The 16,890-nt window shown below is 47.7% G+C and overlaps 1 protein-coding gene across 1 annotated transcript in view; it reads left to right on the top strand.

The window, feature by feature from the left end:
- kcnq5a (potassium voltage-gated channel, KQT-like subfamily, member 5a) overlaps positions 1-16,890 on the top strand; it is a 101,417-nt gene that overhangs the window by 71,786 nt on the left and 12,741 nt on the right. The window contains exons 3-11 of the mRNA XM_086173793.1: positions 1,351-1,477; positions 1,656-1,831; positions 2,406-2,531; positions 3,207-3,317; positions 3,391-3,486; positions 7,032-7,126; positions 8,563-8,589; positions 13,596-13,837; positions 15,810-15,918. Coding sequence (XP_086029919.1) covers positions 1,351-1,477; positions 1,656-1,831; positions 2,406-2,531; positions 3,207-3,317; positions 3,391-3,486; positions 7,032-7,126; positions 8,563-8,589; positions 13,596-13,837; positions 15,810-15,918 — 1,109 coding nt within the window. The remainder of the gene's footprint in view (positions 1-1,350; positions 1,478-1,655; positions 1,832-2,405; positions 2,532-3,206; positions 3,318-3,390; positions 3,487-7,031; positions 7,127-8,562; positions 8,590-13,595; positions 13,838-15,809; positions 15,919-16,890) is intronic.

The raw sequence follows: 16,890 nt of genomic DNA, 5'->3' as shown, positions 1-16,890 counted from the left end.
TTCAGTTCTGAAAAAGCACAGTCAGCATTTCTAAAGGTGTCACACACACACACACACACACAAACACACACACACAAAATTAGGCAGTGTCAAGTTTTAGATATGTATGTTTAAGACATGTTATGCATGTGATTCAATAAGGTGTGTGTGTGTGTTTCTGTGTGTGTGTGTGTGTGTGTGTCTGAGGGGCACCTTAAAAAATGCTGAATGTGCTTTTTTAACACTGATTGGGCCTTTCGCTGATCTCGATCAAAATTGCATGGACACACACGCACGAACACACACACACACACACACACACACACACACACACACACACACACACAGTTTCCTGTAAATTTATTAAACGAAACCATATATGTGTAAGACAGAAATGGGATTTAATAAGGTGTGTGTATGCGTATGCATACGCGTGTGTGTGTGTGTGTGTGTGTGTGTGTGTGTGTGTGTCTGTGTGAGTGACACCTTAGAAAAGCTGAATGTGCTTTTTTACACTGAATTGAAACACACTGATTGGCCCCTTGCTGATCTAAATCAAAATCACACACACACACACACACACACACACACACACACACACCGTAGGCCCTAGTCTGTGCCTCCGATGTGATGGAGCCCAAAATCTCCACCGGTCTTAAGTAGGAAACCTGGAAGCAGAGGTGGAAAGATCAACATCGGGCGCCGTTCAAGTGCGGAGACATGAAAGCGTGACTCCGTCCAAAACACACAGCGAATAAAAACACTCTCGGTTTTGTCCGACGGCTCGGCTTTCCTCCCAGACGTCCCGCTGCCGCACCAGGAACGCCGAGCATGAATGGATTTTTTTTTTTTTTTTTTTTTTTTTTGCGCTCTTCGTAGCGTTGAAAAATTACATTTTAGAAAATTAAAAATTCCACTTCCCCAAAGCCAATATTTCACAAGAACAAAAAAAAAAAAAATGTCTACTTTTTTTTTTTTTTTTTTTTAAATGTCAGATTTAAGTCCAATGTAACCCGACGTGGGTGAGTCATCCATCCAAGCGCTGAGGGTATCTGCATAGGAGAGCGGAGGACATAACAAGATGAATTTGTGGAGACGCCAATTGAAAAGCCCAAACTGTTCTTTGTCAGAACCTGGGCTTTTTTTTCCCATTCCTATGCGCAAACCTTTGCAGGGAAAAGCTACTGAAGCGACAGCAGCTCTTCTCCAGGTTCATCGGACCGGATGACGGTGAATGAACGGGTTCCAGCACCTCCACGACCCAGATATCGGCAGATATTGACGAATAATCCATCGTGAAGATCCCCTGGTCGTATTATCCTTCTGAAAACTGTGGCCTGTTTGATTCCTCCCCCCCCCCTCCCGCTGCAGGAGTTTGTGATGATCGTGGTGTTTGGTCTGGAGTACATCATCAGGATATGGAGCGCCGGCTGCTGCTGCCGCTACCGAGGCTGGCAGGGACGCCTGCGCTTTGCCAGGAAACCCTTCTGTGTCATAGGTGAGTCCGAGCGCCAGGAAAAAATACTGTGTTTACAGTGACGGAAAAGCCCAGGCGGCACCGGCGACCGCTATCGGCCGGCGTCCACGCGTCGTCGCATCTCCAGGTGTACTTTCAGGAAGAGGATTCTTGCTTAGAACGCCCGTGACCGGTCATTTTCCACGCCTTTCCCCTCCAGATATCATCGTCCTCATCGCCTCGGTGGCTGTGGTCTCGGCCGGTAGCCAAGGCAACATCTTCGCCACCTCGGCGCTGCGGAGCCTCCGCTTCCTGCAGATCCTCCGCATGGTGCGCATGGACCGGCGGGGCGGCACCTGGAAGCTGCTGGGGTCCGTGGTGTACGCGCACAGCAAGGTGGGGCGGCGGAGTGTGTGTGTGTGTGTGTGTGTGTTTGCCTCGCGGGTTAAATTACATAATGGACGACATGTTAATTAACAAGCTTGATTTTTGTGCGGAACTTCTTGACATATCTACTGTGTATGTGTGTGTGTGTGTTTCTCACTCACATACACACACACACACATCAAGATGTTCACAACCCATGAATTTCAGTTTGCCGGCATGATTTTTTTATCTATCTGTTTATTTATTTATAAAGAGACGTTGTACATCAAGCCATTAAGTCAGGGTTGCCGCGGGCGATGGCTTACTGCTTCACTGCGGCCTATATATGCTCGCCGAAAGCACATATACATAAATAACACGGTTTTAGATCTCGCGGTTTATGTGGTTGACAGATATTTATGTCATTCCCTCAGCGCGCAGCCTCATTCACAATGTTTTCACTTTGCGCCGAGGTTGTCGGTTCAATTCCCGGGTCCTCCCGAACCCCGAGTTGCCCCCCGATAGCCCGGCTAGCCCCCCGCGGGCCGGCGACCAGCCCGCCGACGAATGCCGCCTCGTGATGTTTGCCGTGCGTTCGCCGCAGGAGCTGGTGACGGCCTGGTACATCGGGTTTCTGGTGCTCATCTTCTCCTCCTTCCTGGTCTACCTTGTGGAGAAAGAATTCAACAAGGACTTCGCCACCTACGCTGACGCCCTGTGGTGGGGGACGGTGAGGAACGCGGCTGCATCCTCACTTTGAACGTGATGAGTAACATCTAAAGGTTTGCGCGGAGTCTCTGCTTCCTTAAGCAGGCGGTGAATTAACTTCAGAGTGGTGCGTTACATTTTTTCTTAATTTTAGCCAGAAAAGAGTCATATATTTCCATTCACACCGTCTGCACAGCCTTAATGACACCTTCACTAGGAGAAACGAAAAAAAAACACAACATAAATGAGCCCTGGAAGTCACGCCCGGCTGGTGACGCCGCGCGTTTTCCTCCGGCCTCTAAAAAGAAACCCATTACGCTTCGAAAGCACGGAAACGGACGGCGAACCGACGAGAAATGGGCCGATCGATAAATTCAATTTGAGCCGGGCGGCAGGTGAGGCCGCTCGGCTCCTGGCGAGGGGACGACACCGGGAGCATCTTTCTTCTCCGCTCCACGGAGAAAGCCATTACCGGGGCCTTAATTATGATGTAGGACAGAAAGCTAACCAGCACACACACACACGATCGTGTTCATTAGAACGCCAGTACTCCGTAGTCGAGCCGAGATCTTCCAGACTGTGGGTGACGGTTCGATCACAACTTGCAAGTGTTATTTGCAGGCCCGATGTCCTCTGTTGTAAGTCGCTTTGGATAAAAGCGTCTGCCAAATGTAATGTAATGTAATGTAACTTGCAGATCACTCTGACCACCATCGGCTACGGAGACAAGACCCCGCAGACGTGGACCGGGCGGCTGCTGTCCGCCGGCTTCGCCCTCCTGGGAATCTCCTTCTTCGCCCTGCCGGCCGTGAGTGCAGAAAATCCGCGTGATGTCCGACTGTAGCTCCCAAGTTCCGAACCCGTGCTGTGTTTCTCCTCAGGGGATCCTCGGGTCGGGCTTCGCCCTGAAGGTGCAGGAGCAGCATCGGCAGAAGCACTTCGAGAAGAGGAGGAACCCGGCCGCCAGCCTCATCCAGGTAGCCCGCGCACCCAGGGCGGGAATTTACTCCCTAGCACCAGATTGAAAATGGAGAAACGCACCTCGTTCATTTCTTTACTTGTAAAAATCTTATTAAAACATCCACCGGGCTAGTGTTTGGGATGTAGCGGCATCCAGTGGTGAGGTCAGGGATGACGGTAACCACCGCCCTGCTCAGGTCGAGATCCGCGCACCCTTATATTCGGTGAATTTCCCCCTTTTCTTCGAATTGGAATCGGCCTCCGGGCTTCACCCAATGGCGGCCCATGGCTCCGCGAGCCTCCCGAACGGGTCTTTCCGCGCAAAGAGCAGAAGGAACCCGGCTATCAGAGCTCGGATGTATTCCGCGGAGGATAGACGGGATGCAAACATAGCGTTCGGTAAGGCGATAACTTGTGGCGAGGTCCACGTTATTTTGTTTATAACGTCTGCCAAACTGCAGGTAGGTCAGATCCGCATCTCCGGGCTCCGTTCAGCCCAGACATTTCTCAATTATGCATCAAACCGGTCCAAGATTCCAGGTAATAGATAGGTCCAGTCCAGATCCGTCTCTGGCTTGTCTCGGTCCAATTAACAGATGGGTACGGATTAGTTCTGGGTCTTTTTTGGGGCTCAGACGAAAAAGACTAGTGGCTGAGGACGAGGAGCATCTGCTGAATGGATTTGTAATTTTGCACGACCTCTAAATCCTGCACAGTGGCCCGTCAAGGAGAGACATCTCCACGATCTTACCAATGGAGGCCTTCATAGTAAAAATTCGTATTTTTTTTTTTTTTTTGTCCCGATGAGGGTTTTGAATCCCTCGCTCTGCGTTTCCGTGCTAAATCTGACAGTTGGTTGACGAGGCCTCTCCCCGTCCAGACGCACCGAAACTGAACCTGTTATTTAACGACGCGTTCACTCGGTGGAAAATATACTCTCATGGCGAATTTAGCATCGAACCAGACGTATCACGGTAGAAGACGCACTTTTCCGATGAGGAAGTCGCTTGTTTACTTCCTGCAGGCAGATCACGGAGCTGGACGGAGGCCGTGGAATTTGATCTGAAATTTAAAAGAAAAAAAAAAACACTTGTTTTTGCCTCGGAGAGCGTTTTAGCGGAAACACTCGAGAGTGGAAATTTGTTTAAAAGCGGTGCGTGCGGTTTCTCCTATTTAGGTGAATAATGAGTGAAGTTTAAACAATATTCTTCACCCGGCCGTCCTGGATTCCCCCCCCCCCCCCACCTCCGCCGTTACAAATGAGGCGTTTCTCTTGACAAACCCCAGCGGGAACCCATTTGTTCTCCGAATCGCCCGCGAAGCGAGCGTTTAATCCCGTCCGCTACCTTCCAAGCTCACAACATTTTCCTCAACAGGTTCAAAAAAATAGGATAACTTGACTTGGAAGCATCTTTGATGTGTTTGAATAAAAGAGATGATGATTCTGTTGTGTTTGTCACCCTCCCCGAACCCTCCCCGGTCCCCTCCTCACACCTCCAACCACAGCGTGCACTGTAAGCCAGGGGAAAGGATATGACCACGGCTGCCGGGGACTCAAATTTCGCTTCCTGTTTCGGCTCCGGGGCTACCAAACATCTGACATCCGAGCTACCGGCAGGCGGCTCGTGTTCATATCCCGCCCCAAGTGTTCATTCATTCATTCATTCATTCATTCGAAGGCACCAAAGCCATGCCGCAAATCCTGTAACCACGTCTGGCTGCTGTGTTGTTGTGAACAAACGCATAGCAGTTTCCAAAATATATTTGCACAAATAGTTTCAGCATGCAACTGGAACTGGCTTAAATATCGTATTTTACCGTATTTTATAACCCGCACTGGCTTAAAATAAATGGATAAATATATGTGTTCACTTGTCTGTTAGCTGCAGGTGTCCCGCTGCTACATGAGATATTTAGGCAGAAACATTTTTTTTTTACTTTTAATTCAATACGTGACATCCGCAAATACGTACTGGAAATGCTTTTTTCCGAACAGCGCCTGTAACACAGGTGATTAAAAAGATTAATAATAAATAACACAAGGAAAAGTCCATTCATCCATCCATTTTCTGTCCCCGGTTTGTCTTACTCCAGCTGATCGCTATCTTGGTCTTCCTCCTGCGCACTTAAACCATTAAAGTCGTCTTCTTCGGTGTCAGAATTGAACGGCCTCAGAATTTCACAGTAATTTAATGGGTCCTATGTGATGAGGCTAAATGTATTGGCGGCATGACGCTTGTTATCCCAAAAAAATCCATAAATTAGCCACATCGTTGTTTAAGCCGCAGTGTTCAAGGCGTGTGAAAAAAGTAGCAGCTTATAGTCCGGAAATTACAGTAAACAAAGGCGATGTAACACGCTTTGAGCCGTGCTCCCGTTGTTTTATTGTCTTTTCCAATTTCAAATGTAGAAAAGAAGGGCGCTAACTGCGGCGTGAAATTTTAAAGCCCCGCTAATCGGCGTCGCCGCGGAGGCCCTTTTCTGAGTGAAGTACAAAACGCTACGTGCTAATCCCCGAACCCCCCCCCTCCCTTGGAATAAATACAAATACCTTTCAGAATAAATGTCAAACAAGCAGTTCTGTCACCGTCTGACCGCTGTTTATGCTAATTCTGATTAGCATTGTAATGACATTCAAGCCATAATTCTGCTTGAAATGTGGTAAAATGTGATATCTTGGCATGGAGGCTGAGGATATTCAATCTGGATTAAGACACTGGTAATCTGAAGTTGTTAATCAGAAAAGTAGTCATGATATTTATGAAATATTTTGACTAATTTGGCTTTTAATGACATCTGGACACTAACGGAGGCACTAAAATCCAAGAGTCCAGTCCAGAGACCGTCAGTGTGTCATATTCAACAAGGCTAATGGACGCTAGCCAACAAGGATATTGATACTGCGCGATATTGTCTAGATTTGAGGGGGTCGTTCCCAAACCGAGAACACGTTCAGGGGTGCGTTCCAGTACATCAAGTATCGGGGTTTGTTTACAAGATGTCCAACATGGCTGCCAGCGGGTTACATGCATTTCCAATCCCTGTGTGCATCACATGTTCACCTATATCGCATCCCCTTTCTCGCCACCGTGTTTTGTGACGTTGCCCTTCTGTTTGTGTGTGTGTGTGTGTGTGTGTGTGTGTGTATTACATGTGAATTTGTGCATCCTGTCCATGTCTGTGACCTCCACCACCCAGGCAGCTTGGCGTCTTTACTCCACCGATGGTGCTCGTCCCTACCTCAGAGCCACCTGGCACCACTACCAAAGTGCCCTTCCCCCCCACAGGCATGTATCCCCCACCAGCATCACCTCCACCTGCACCTCCACCAGCATCTCCACCACCTCCAGCACCCCCCCACCCTCCGTCCGTCTACCCCCAACCCCCAATTGCATCAACACTACCCAAAAAGCTAATCGGCTATTTCTTCCCCCTCCCCTTACCTTCCTTCTCTCACCAACCCCAAAACTTGTACTCTCCTCCCTCTCCTTCTTTTTTGTTTTCGACCCATTAATTGTCTCATTCATCGTTATTTTATTCATCCTGTCAACTCTGCACGTAGTGTGTCTGGCGTAGTTATGCTGCTGATGAGAACTCGGTTTCCATTGCTACCTGGAAGCCTCATTTGAAGGCGTTGCATACCTGCAGCCCTGCCAAGTAGGTAACAACTTACAGACTTACAAACATGGCCGCTGCTGCTCAGCCTTCCTCCTCCTCCTCCTTGTGTCTCCGGTGTCTGCTCGGCTCCATCGGCGTGGCTTCCCACTCCTCTGCCATCTGCCCATCACGAACCTCACCTTCGCGTAGCCTCGCGGTCGTCGCGATCGTTCCCATAATCATCCCCTGCGCTCGGGGGGGATGTCTTTGCTTAGCATGCATCATTTTTTTTGGAACCGCCCTCCTCCTCCTCCTCCTCCTGTCCTCTCACTTCCACAACCACAACTGGGAGAAGCACTAAAGAGACATTTATTAATATCGGCAGAGAGATTACAAATTATTCATCCAGACCGACACCGCAGAGCACTTTTCTGTGTGAGGAGCACGGCAGCCTGTCCTCAGGTTGACTCCACGCTGGGAAAACCTGAACTGACTGACAGTTCGCTTCGAAACGCAGCCGGGGATTTTCTCCGTCCTCAGAATGATCATAGAATATCGTCTGGATCCAAAATGGCGATGTCAGCAAACAAGTAGGCATGGGCCGCTAACCTGAGCATTAGCATCGTAGGGATCGATTACAACAATCGATGTTATCTTAGAAGATAGTACGGCTAAAAACAACATAAGCTAGTATAAGCTAACGATAAGTCACGTCTATTGCATAAGGAGATTTTTTGAGTCAAATTGCCAGATCTGTGAGACCCAACTAGCTTAGCGGACTATGTCAGCACAGCTGTCTGACCTGAGATTGTTGTGCACATTAGCGCCGCTATATTCACAACATGTTCATACGATCATAGTCGGTCGTGTAATCAACTGCTAACGTGAGCATTAGCATCATAGGAGTCAGCAACACAACCGATGTTACAGTGTAAAAAAATGGGCAAAAATTCCTAGTGAAATTATATATAAAACAAGCTAACCTAAGCAGCTATGAACTAAACCTTGATTTTTTTGGCGCTAAACTTTCAAAGTGTTTCATAAATCCTGGTGCGGTACATTAATATGAAGCTAGCTAATCCGTGAGGCCCGACTAGCTGAGCACGTCAACACAGCAGCTCAACCTGACGTGGAGCGCGTAGCCGCGGCTAAATCTTGCCCCCTAGATAAATATCACATCTTTTGAGGGCAGGCTTATGTAGCTAATTTGCTAATTCAAATGATTTTTTTCTTTTGGCATAACATCTCCATCTCGTGCACACACCACACGCCACAGCCGGAGCCTTCACTCGCCCTCGATTTCCATGCATGTCTCTCAGCTAACCTTTCCAGCCCGACCGTGCACGGTCGGGGTGTGCATGCCGGCGCCTCGCGCCGCCTCTCGGCCCGATTGCCTTCCTAGTGGAAACTTCTGTTTGTGATGCCGTTGTTTTTAATCTGCTGGAAAACTGACTTCTTTCCCCTTTGTCTCCTTTTCATCGCACTAACTTTTGAAGGAAAGAGCAGGGCGAGACTACTTACAGGTTTGTATGACTCACAGTACACTCACTCTCACGGACGTGCACGCAACAACACACACACACACGCACACACACACACACACACATACACATCTAATTACTAAATGTTAAAGGTGCGTGCCTCACGTCTCGTGCAAAATGAAAATTATTTTCAAGATTGTTCAGTTTACTTTCCACATTCCAGATTCTTACGTGGCCAATCAGTTTGTTGTTTATTTTTTTTTGTGTGTGTGTTTTTTGATAACCGGTCGATGGCCATCAACTGTCATGGAAACGGCACGCCCTGTGCGAGGATGAGGGGAACAAAAACAATATCCTCCACCTTTTCTCGTGCGTGTATGAATATAAACAGCTCATTACTCATTTATAAACAGGTTTATGTGCTTATTATGAACAAAAGAAAACAAAGGAAGGGATGATGTCATCTAATTCCATCGCAGTCAAAAATCATATCTCGAAAATATGGATTGGCCCACGGACAAAACCCGCAACCTTGTTCGAGTGGTGGGATCGTCATTTCACACTCTATAAATAAGTCATATCGCAGAGGGAAAAAAAAACAACTAAAAAATACATTTCCCTGGAAGAATCCAAAAGCCAACATGAGGTTTGTTAGACTGTCTGTCTCAAGCTCAAACGGAGATGAGTAATTTACAAATTATGCGCGAGAGGTGTGAGACAATGCCATCTCATGTAAACGCGTAAAGCTTAAGATTGAATTAGCCATGTACGAAAATGATGAAAAATCCATTGTGTGTGCACTTTTTCTTTGTATATATGCCGTTATATATACGGAGCATCAACAAGATGAATATGAAGATTCACAACTTGTAAACCCAGAGGTTTTCCAAAGGTGGGCTTAGCTCTGTTGTTAGCTGCGGCGTTAGCTCTGTTGTTAGCTGCTGCATTAGCTCTGTTGTTAGCTGCGGCGTTAGCTCTGTTGTTAGCTATGTTTGCACAACTCACACAGGCAGACTTGGATAACACACCCCGCCTTCTAATGACCTCCGGTGAACTTGCCCCCCCTTTTCCTCCCTCCCTGTCCTTTTTTTTCCATCATTTCCACTCTATTCTCATTTCCCACCTTTTTCACCCAATATCTGATTCCCTCCATCCTTTTCCACCGCCTTTTCTCCCCCCTTTGCACTTGTCTCTCAGGCGGGCTAGGGGCGATGGGTTCCATTTGTAAGTGTGTGTGTGTGTGTGTGTGTGTGTGTGTGTGTGTGTGTGTGTGTCGCAAACACACGCACGCATACACACACACACACACACATGTGAACAGACCCATGCATGCAGACACACACACACACACACCCCTTCAAAGACAGGAGTCTGTACCATGTCTGTACCATGACGCACTTTTTCCATTGGGATGGTATTTATATAACTCATCAAACACAAGTCTCGGAGAGTTGAAGCGGAGCTGGAAAAGGGGGAAGCAGAGGGGATGGGGGGTTCAGAGAGGAGGAGGAGAAGAAGAAGACAGAGATTTGTGAGTTTAATTATGCTTGTATAGTTTTTGTTACTGAACGGAGCTTCTTTGGCAACATTTTGGGGACCTCACATGGAGCCAGCTGCTTCTGAGGCATTTAAACCCCAACGCGTGCAAGTGCACACACACACACACACACACACACACTCACACACACTTTTGTAAATGGGCTTAAACACACCAACAAATGTCTCTCATCCTCAAACCCCAAAAAAAAGAGAAAAAAAAAACGAAGCCTTTAATTGGGTTTTGTGGCCTCCACAAATCCTTTTGTTTAAAAGGGAGATTTAATTACACTTTCATGTCTTCAAAGCTTCTTTCGGGGGCTTTTTCTTTCGCAATAACGCCAATTTGCACTCGTTAAATCCCAATTATGCCTTTTTTTTTTTTTTTTTAATACCGCTGCATCGCCACCCCCGCCCCCCAGCCCGTTGTGAGGAAGCACGACGCTTCGGCTCGTTAGCGGTTTTACAGACTTGTCGGCTACTCCGTGTCGCGGCGAAACATCTGGTCGGAGGGTTGAGGAGGTAGTGGTGGGGGATCTACTCCGCTTGGTCCTGCGCAGACTTGTAAACACCAATACTTGTAAACATTAAACACACTTCCAAAGCGCCAGAGCAGACGCATCGCTGCCGGCGGTTCACCGAAGAAAGCGCCGGTAAAAACGATAGAGCTCGATCTGGATTTGACCTTTTTGAGAGTTTTTCTCGTACCAGATCCGAAGTTTGAATGCACGCTCCGTCGACACAAAGAGGGAATTCCCGAATTTGCGAAGGGAACCCAATCCGGGCGTCCGACGGGCGTTCCTCTCTGTGTGTTTGCTCTGCACCAATATTGACATCTTCCTCCTTTATCTCTTCCCATGCGTTGCCCTCCGCCGTCCGCCCGCCCCCTCCCCTCCTCGCTCTAGTAAGGGCGAGAGTAACGGGAGGTTCTTCCGAAGGTATTCTCGGAAACACAGGAGGTACCTACAGTATTGCACAGCATCTTCTCTGCCCCCCCGCTGTCGGCTCAGTAACCCCGTGGGAATGACTGCCTAATAGCATGGAGGGGAACGACAACAAGGGAACGCGGCGTGTTGGCTAGCCGAGGGTTCAGTCTGAGACGACTGCTGCCTGCTGCCTGTCGAATGTCAACAAGGATTGATCGCTGTTGTGGAAATGAAAGGGGGATTCCACCCGAGTGTTTAGCTAAACCCGCGTAGACGCGTTGCCAAATTCGCCAGCGGTGTCAGGGATGTGCATGATGTGGAGATACGGGAAGATGCTATTGGATTTAGCGCCGCTCCCCACCACCCCAACACCCCACCGGTGCATGTTGACCCCCCACCCGTCACTGCAGGATTCAAAATATTCTTCGATTTCTTATACTTTGTCATTTAAAAACCTTAAAATGGCCCTTAAAGTATTCAGACCTCCATTATATTGCAGAAATGTCCAGCCGCATGGACAGGTCAAACACATGCTTCTTTAATTAGCAATGGGAAAGTTTCACAGAATAATTACAATAAGAGAGAGTTGATTTTAATCTCAAGTCTGAATTTCAATCAAATCAGACATAAATACTGAAATGAAGTTCACGCGGCAGGACATTTTTTTTTCCTTACAGCCTTTTTCAGATCATATAGCCGCCATGTTTTTTTTTCTATTTTATTTAATCTCATGTTATTTTATCACATTCCAATTCATTCTATTTTATCTCTCTCTGCTCTTTTATTCCAATTCATTTAATTTAATTTTATTCCAGTCCAATTTATTTTTCCTTATCTTTCCATTTTATTTTAGTCCCACTTATGTTACTCGATTTTATTTCGTATTGCCGTCTGTAGCCCAGCCTCTCCTCCCTGTCCTGCATGCTCTTTGCACTTCAGCTGCACCCTCCGTCCCGTCCGCCTCCGCCAGCGGAGATATAAGATTCTGTCACGTTAATCTCGGTGGCATTTTTTGAAAGACGCGGAGGTCTCAGTGTTGGAAAGTCAAGGATATGACAGATACAGAAGAGAAAAGAACTACTCATTATCTTTTTGCCATGAACAGTGTATAAGGAACCCTCTTTTTTTTTTAATTTTTTTTCCCCCCGTACTTAAACCTAAGTATAGGAAAACCATTAAATACAGGGTAGCCGCACATGGAAGTGCATGAAATCATGGTAAATCATTTAGAAATTTAGGACACCATGGAAAATAACTTTTCGTAATCTTTGGAATATAAAGGTTTTGGAATATATGAGAAAACTTGCTTCAGTACCTCCAGTCGCGGGGATTAAAACAGATTAAAACACTGAAATTCAAGTAAGACGCGCGGCTCTGGAAACAGCGTTAAACTGTGGCATGAAAAATGTGTGGGGACCCTGCATTTTCTCCCTCCACCGGCCTGCCGCTCTGCATGCTGGTCCTTCTGCATTCGCGACGTGGTGCTGGCTGCGCGTCCCCGTCCTGCAGCCTCGCCAGGTTTTGGATTTGAATGTCACCTTCTGCATCTTCCAAGAGCTCCAAAGTAGATGGGTAAACAGATATCGTCCGAGATGGGGGCGGTGGGGGAGATGTTCGGGCTTGAGGGATGTTTGCGTTTAAGTGTCTTGACATGGAGCTTCGGGCGCTGATCCAGAAGAACCAGAACCTGGAGGAGGTCCCAACAGGAGGAGACCCAAGACATGGTGGAGGGACGTGGAACCTCTCTGGAAGACCTGGACCAAACGGACGGATAGATAGCCCTCACGCTAATGCTAATGCTAATGCTAACCTCCAGTGGTCACGGCATGGATAAGATCCGCAGACGTGATGAAGAACCACGTGAGCCGAGGTCCTTAACGTCACGCCTGAAAGCACGAAGGCCAGAGATTCCTCCGCTAAGCGTGTAGATCCGTAACCTCACATAAACGGGGAATTTTCCGTTGTTTTCCTACAAACACTCGAACGCACCACCAAACCTTTATCAGCCTTTTTCATGTTTATGTTTTTTTCTGTTCGTTTCACGCAAAACTCTCCTCGCGTTCCTCTTTACTGGAGTGCGTGAGAAGGAGGGCTGGTCCAAGGGACTGGGCGTAGGAGGTTCACCATCCACAGCAGGACATGGGTTCAACCGAAGACCTGTTGGAGCGCAGAGACTCGATCCTTCAAGACGCGTTTTTTTTTTGTTTTTTTTAAAGAATTGCGGGATTTGCCGGGTTCGTTCTGGCGGGGGTGGTCTCGGTGGGGGTTCAGGTGTCTCCGGAGGGATGGATGTTGTCTTCTAGGCTGATGTATAGAACCAGACAGAACGTTGGCCGCGGCCGGCCGGCTCTCTGAACTCTTCTCGCTCTCCGAGGGGGAATCGATGTTGACAGTATTCCCTTTTTTCTCTCTCGTCGTGTCTCTCTATCAACCTGTCAAACTCTCTCTCTGCCACATCCATCACCAACCCCCCCCCCCTTTTCCTCCTTCCATGTATCACTGATACATCCCTCTTGTTTCCCAAATCTCTCTTCGCTCCCATAAATCTTCCCCCTCCTCCTCCTCCTCCTCCTCCCGCCCCCGCAGCCAGAAGTTGAGCTTCAAGGAGCGCGTGCGGATGGCGAGCCCTCGCGGGCAGAGCCTGAAGAGCCGGCAGACGTCCGTCAGCGACCGCCAGCGCTGCTCCCCCGGCAACGAGGTGGTGGGCGGGACGGAGCTGATGAGCGGCAGCCCGGCCAAGGTGCAGAAGAGCTGGAGCTTCAACGACCGCACGCGATTCAGGCCGTCGCTGAGACTGAAGAGCCAGACGCGCGCCGCCGTCTCCGATGGTAAGACGGACGTGTCCCGACGCATTAGTAGTGAGTCACGTCGGAAATGAGCGCCTGACCTTATCCGACGTGGCAACCGGCCTCGTTTCAGATCGGCCTTCACACCCTCTCCACTTCATTTGCGCGTTCCTCGAAGGGGGGCCCGTTTGAGTGGCGACCCTCCCCTTCTTAGGAAAGAGAAATCCAAGATTTTTTTTTACCTTTTACGTCCAAGTAACTTCAGAAAGCCCTTCTTTCCATCCCTTAAAGTCTTCTGACCAGGCTGGATTCATCTAGAACCCCACCTCTGAAAGGTCTTTGCAGCTAAGCTGGATGAGGAGGAAAGGATGAGGCGTCGGTTCTGCGGTGCATTCAGGGACCCGTAAAGTGTTTGGGACGCGGGAGATACCGGCTGGTTAGGGTGACGGGCTGGGTGCTGGGTCCAGCTTTGCAAGCTTGTCTGTCTATGTGTGTGTGTTTGTGTGTGTGTGTGCGCATGTGTGTGTGCATTCACACACATTCATGCAGCAATTAGGAATTCCATGTTTCACTTAGCACTTGCTTGCAGTAAATCCCCAGACACTCATTCATTCATTCATTCATTCATTCATCATCTCCTGCTCTTGGGCGGGGGGTTACTGGAGCCAATCCCAGGCTTTGATTGGGCGAGAGATCCCGGACTGGTCACCTGTCAATCACAGGGCCACAAATAGAGATAATCAACCATTCAGTCATTTCTTTACATGTCATTTCATATGAAGACATAACAACATTCACTAATTCATTCACACGTCATATCCGGACGTGAAACCATTCACCCTTTCATTCACACATCGTAAGAGTTACGAATGTCACATAGACACGCAACCATTCACCATTTCGCACAGAAATATTTGTATTCACTCATTCATTTAGATATCATATACATCATATAGGGACCTATAAGCATTCACTCACTCACTCACTCACTCATTCATATGTCATATAGAAAACTATAACATTCACCCATTCACTCACTCATTCATCTTACAGAGATACACAACCATTCACTCACTTATTCACTCATTCACCCATCATAAAGTGACCTATAGTTATTCACTCATATGGCATACAACTATAACCATTCCCTCACTTGTTCATCAAATAGAGATACGTAAGCATTCACTCACTCGTTCGGCCATCATACAGAGACCCGTAAACATTCACTCATTCACTCGCTCACGTGTCAAATGGAGAGGAAGGCCCAGAAAGGGCATCCAATCAAGAACCTTCTTGCTGGGAGGTGGAATTGCTAATTGCTGTGCTGCTGTTAGCTAGAAAGAACCATCCCTCTCATTTTCTACAGCTCCTCACCTCCCGTCCAGGTGAAAACACCTCCACGGCCTCGAATGTCCCTCCCGGAGGCGCTGACGACAAACATCTCACATCCCTTCAAATCCCCAAATTTCACCGAGCTTTCCTTTCAGGGCTCTTCCAAGGGAGGAACGAATTTATGGTTATGACCTAAAATAGCGTTCAGCCTACAGCCTGGTGTGAATAAGCGTTTTTCCACACATCTCCCAAAAAACCTCTGCCCCGCTCTAATACATGGAACTGCTGACTGCTTCAAAAACACCTCCTTTTCTCCTCTCATTCCCCCCGTACCATTTATTTGACGTGATTTATGACAGTATATACTATAATACACTCATTACTCACTCTTTTTCCATTTTTTTTCCTCTGCTCTTTGTCTTTTTTCTCCCTCTCTGTTCCTCCTACTCAGAATTATTAGCCTTATAAAGGATATATATATATATATACTTTTATGTAATGACGACCCCTAAAAAAGAACGAAAAAATGAAACCATTGTCCTTCCGAGACCTGATATCAATTCAGATCTTCTAAAAAGATTAGTTTAGATTATAGCTCCTGTCACGACCTGCCATGCAGAAAGTGCTTTATGAGTGTGTGTGTGTGTGTGTGTGTGTGTGTGTGTGTGTGTGTGTGTCGCAGTGGATGCAGGCATGACCACGGAGGATTCGTTTGACGAGCGCGGCTGCCACTGCGACGTCACGGTGGAGGACCTGTCGGCGCCCCTCAAGGCCGTCATCAGAGCTGTCCGGTGAGTCCCAATATTACCAACCGTCATTAATATTTTCATACAAATGGGTGAATTTATTAACTTTTCCGAGCTTTTGTACTCCATCCATTTAAAACATACATTATGCATCACTTTATTTGGGGGGGGGGGGGGCTACTTCCTGTTTCACATCCACCTGTTTTGAAGAAGCAACAACAACAACAACTGGGGCTTCTTCCCGCGTGATGAGCTATTAGCGATTAGCACAGCATGTTTAGCATGTAGCATGATGAGCTATTTCCACGCGACTCCTCGGCTGCAGAACACAACAACAGCGAGCTAGAGTTCGCAAGTCAAATGCAGCCATCTATTTATTTTGTTTGTAAATCTGATTGTGATGACGTCAGCGCCTCACTGACGTGGAATTTGGAGGGGAAAAAAAGGCCCCTTGAGTGGATTTGGACCTACAGCGTTGCTAAAAAGCATTGTGTCAGAGATCCAGGAGGGGAATGTGTGTGTGAGCAGGTGAATAAGTGGAGACCATTTACTGTTGTTTTACCGGAACTACTAGAACTGCACGTTCTATACCTGTAGCAAGACCTCAGGCTGGATTTACCCCCTACACCTACTGGAAGAGCCATCTTACAATCCATAATCCATTTACAAATGTCCCGGCAATTTCAGGCTTGAATTCAATGAGGCCGATGATTTTGTAACATCTGATAAATTTCTAAGTGTCCACCTCCGATGCGGTTCCAGGAAGTTGCCTTCTTCTTTTGTTGTTTTGTGTTTTCGCAAGCAGTGAAGGACCAGGATAGGGGCTGGTGTGATGCTAGCATCTGCGACGTGCACATTCAGCTCCATGCTATAAAACAAAACCAGAAGAAGAGAAGGATGATAGGGACAACATGGAGATGGAAACTCCCACAGCGTTCATGGAATAATAACCATGGACCATCAGATGGTTGAAGTGTTTTTATCGCCTCCCCGCACTGTGAAAAACCCTGTTCTTAG

Source organism: Fistularia commersonii, chromosome 2 (assembly GCF_037954325.1).
Source record: "Fistularia commersonii isolate RoL2024-O1a breed Wild chromosome 2, RoL_Fcom_v1.0, whole genome shotgun sequence".
NCBI classification, from domain to species: Eukaryota; Metazoa; Chordata; class Actinopteri; order Syngnathiformes; family Fistulariidae; genus Fistularia; species Fistularia commersonii.
This window is presented reverse-complemented; position numbering and strand designations above follow the sequence as displayed.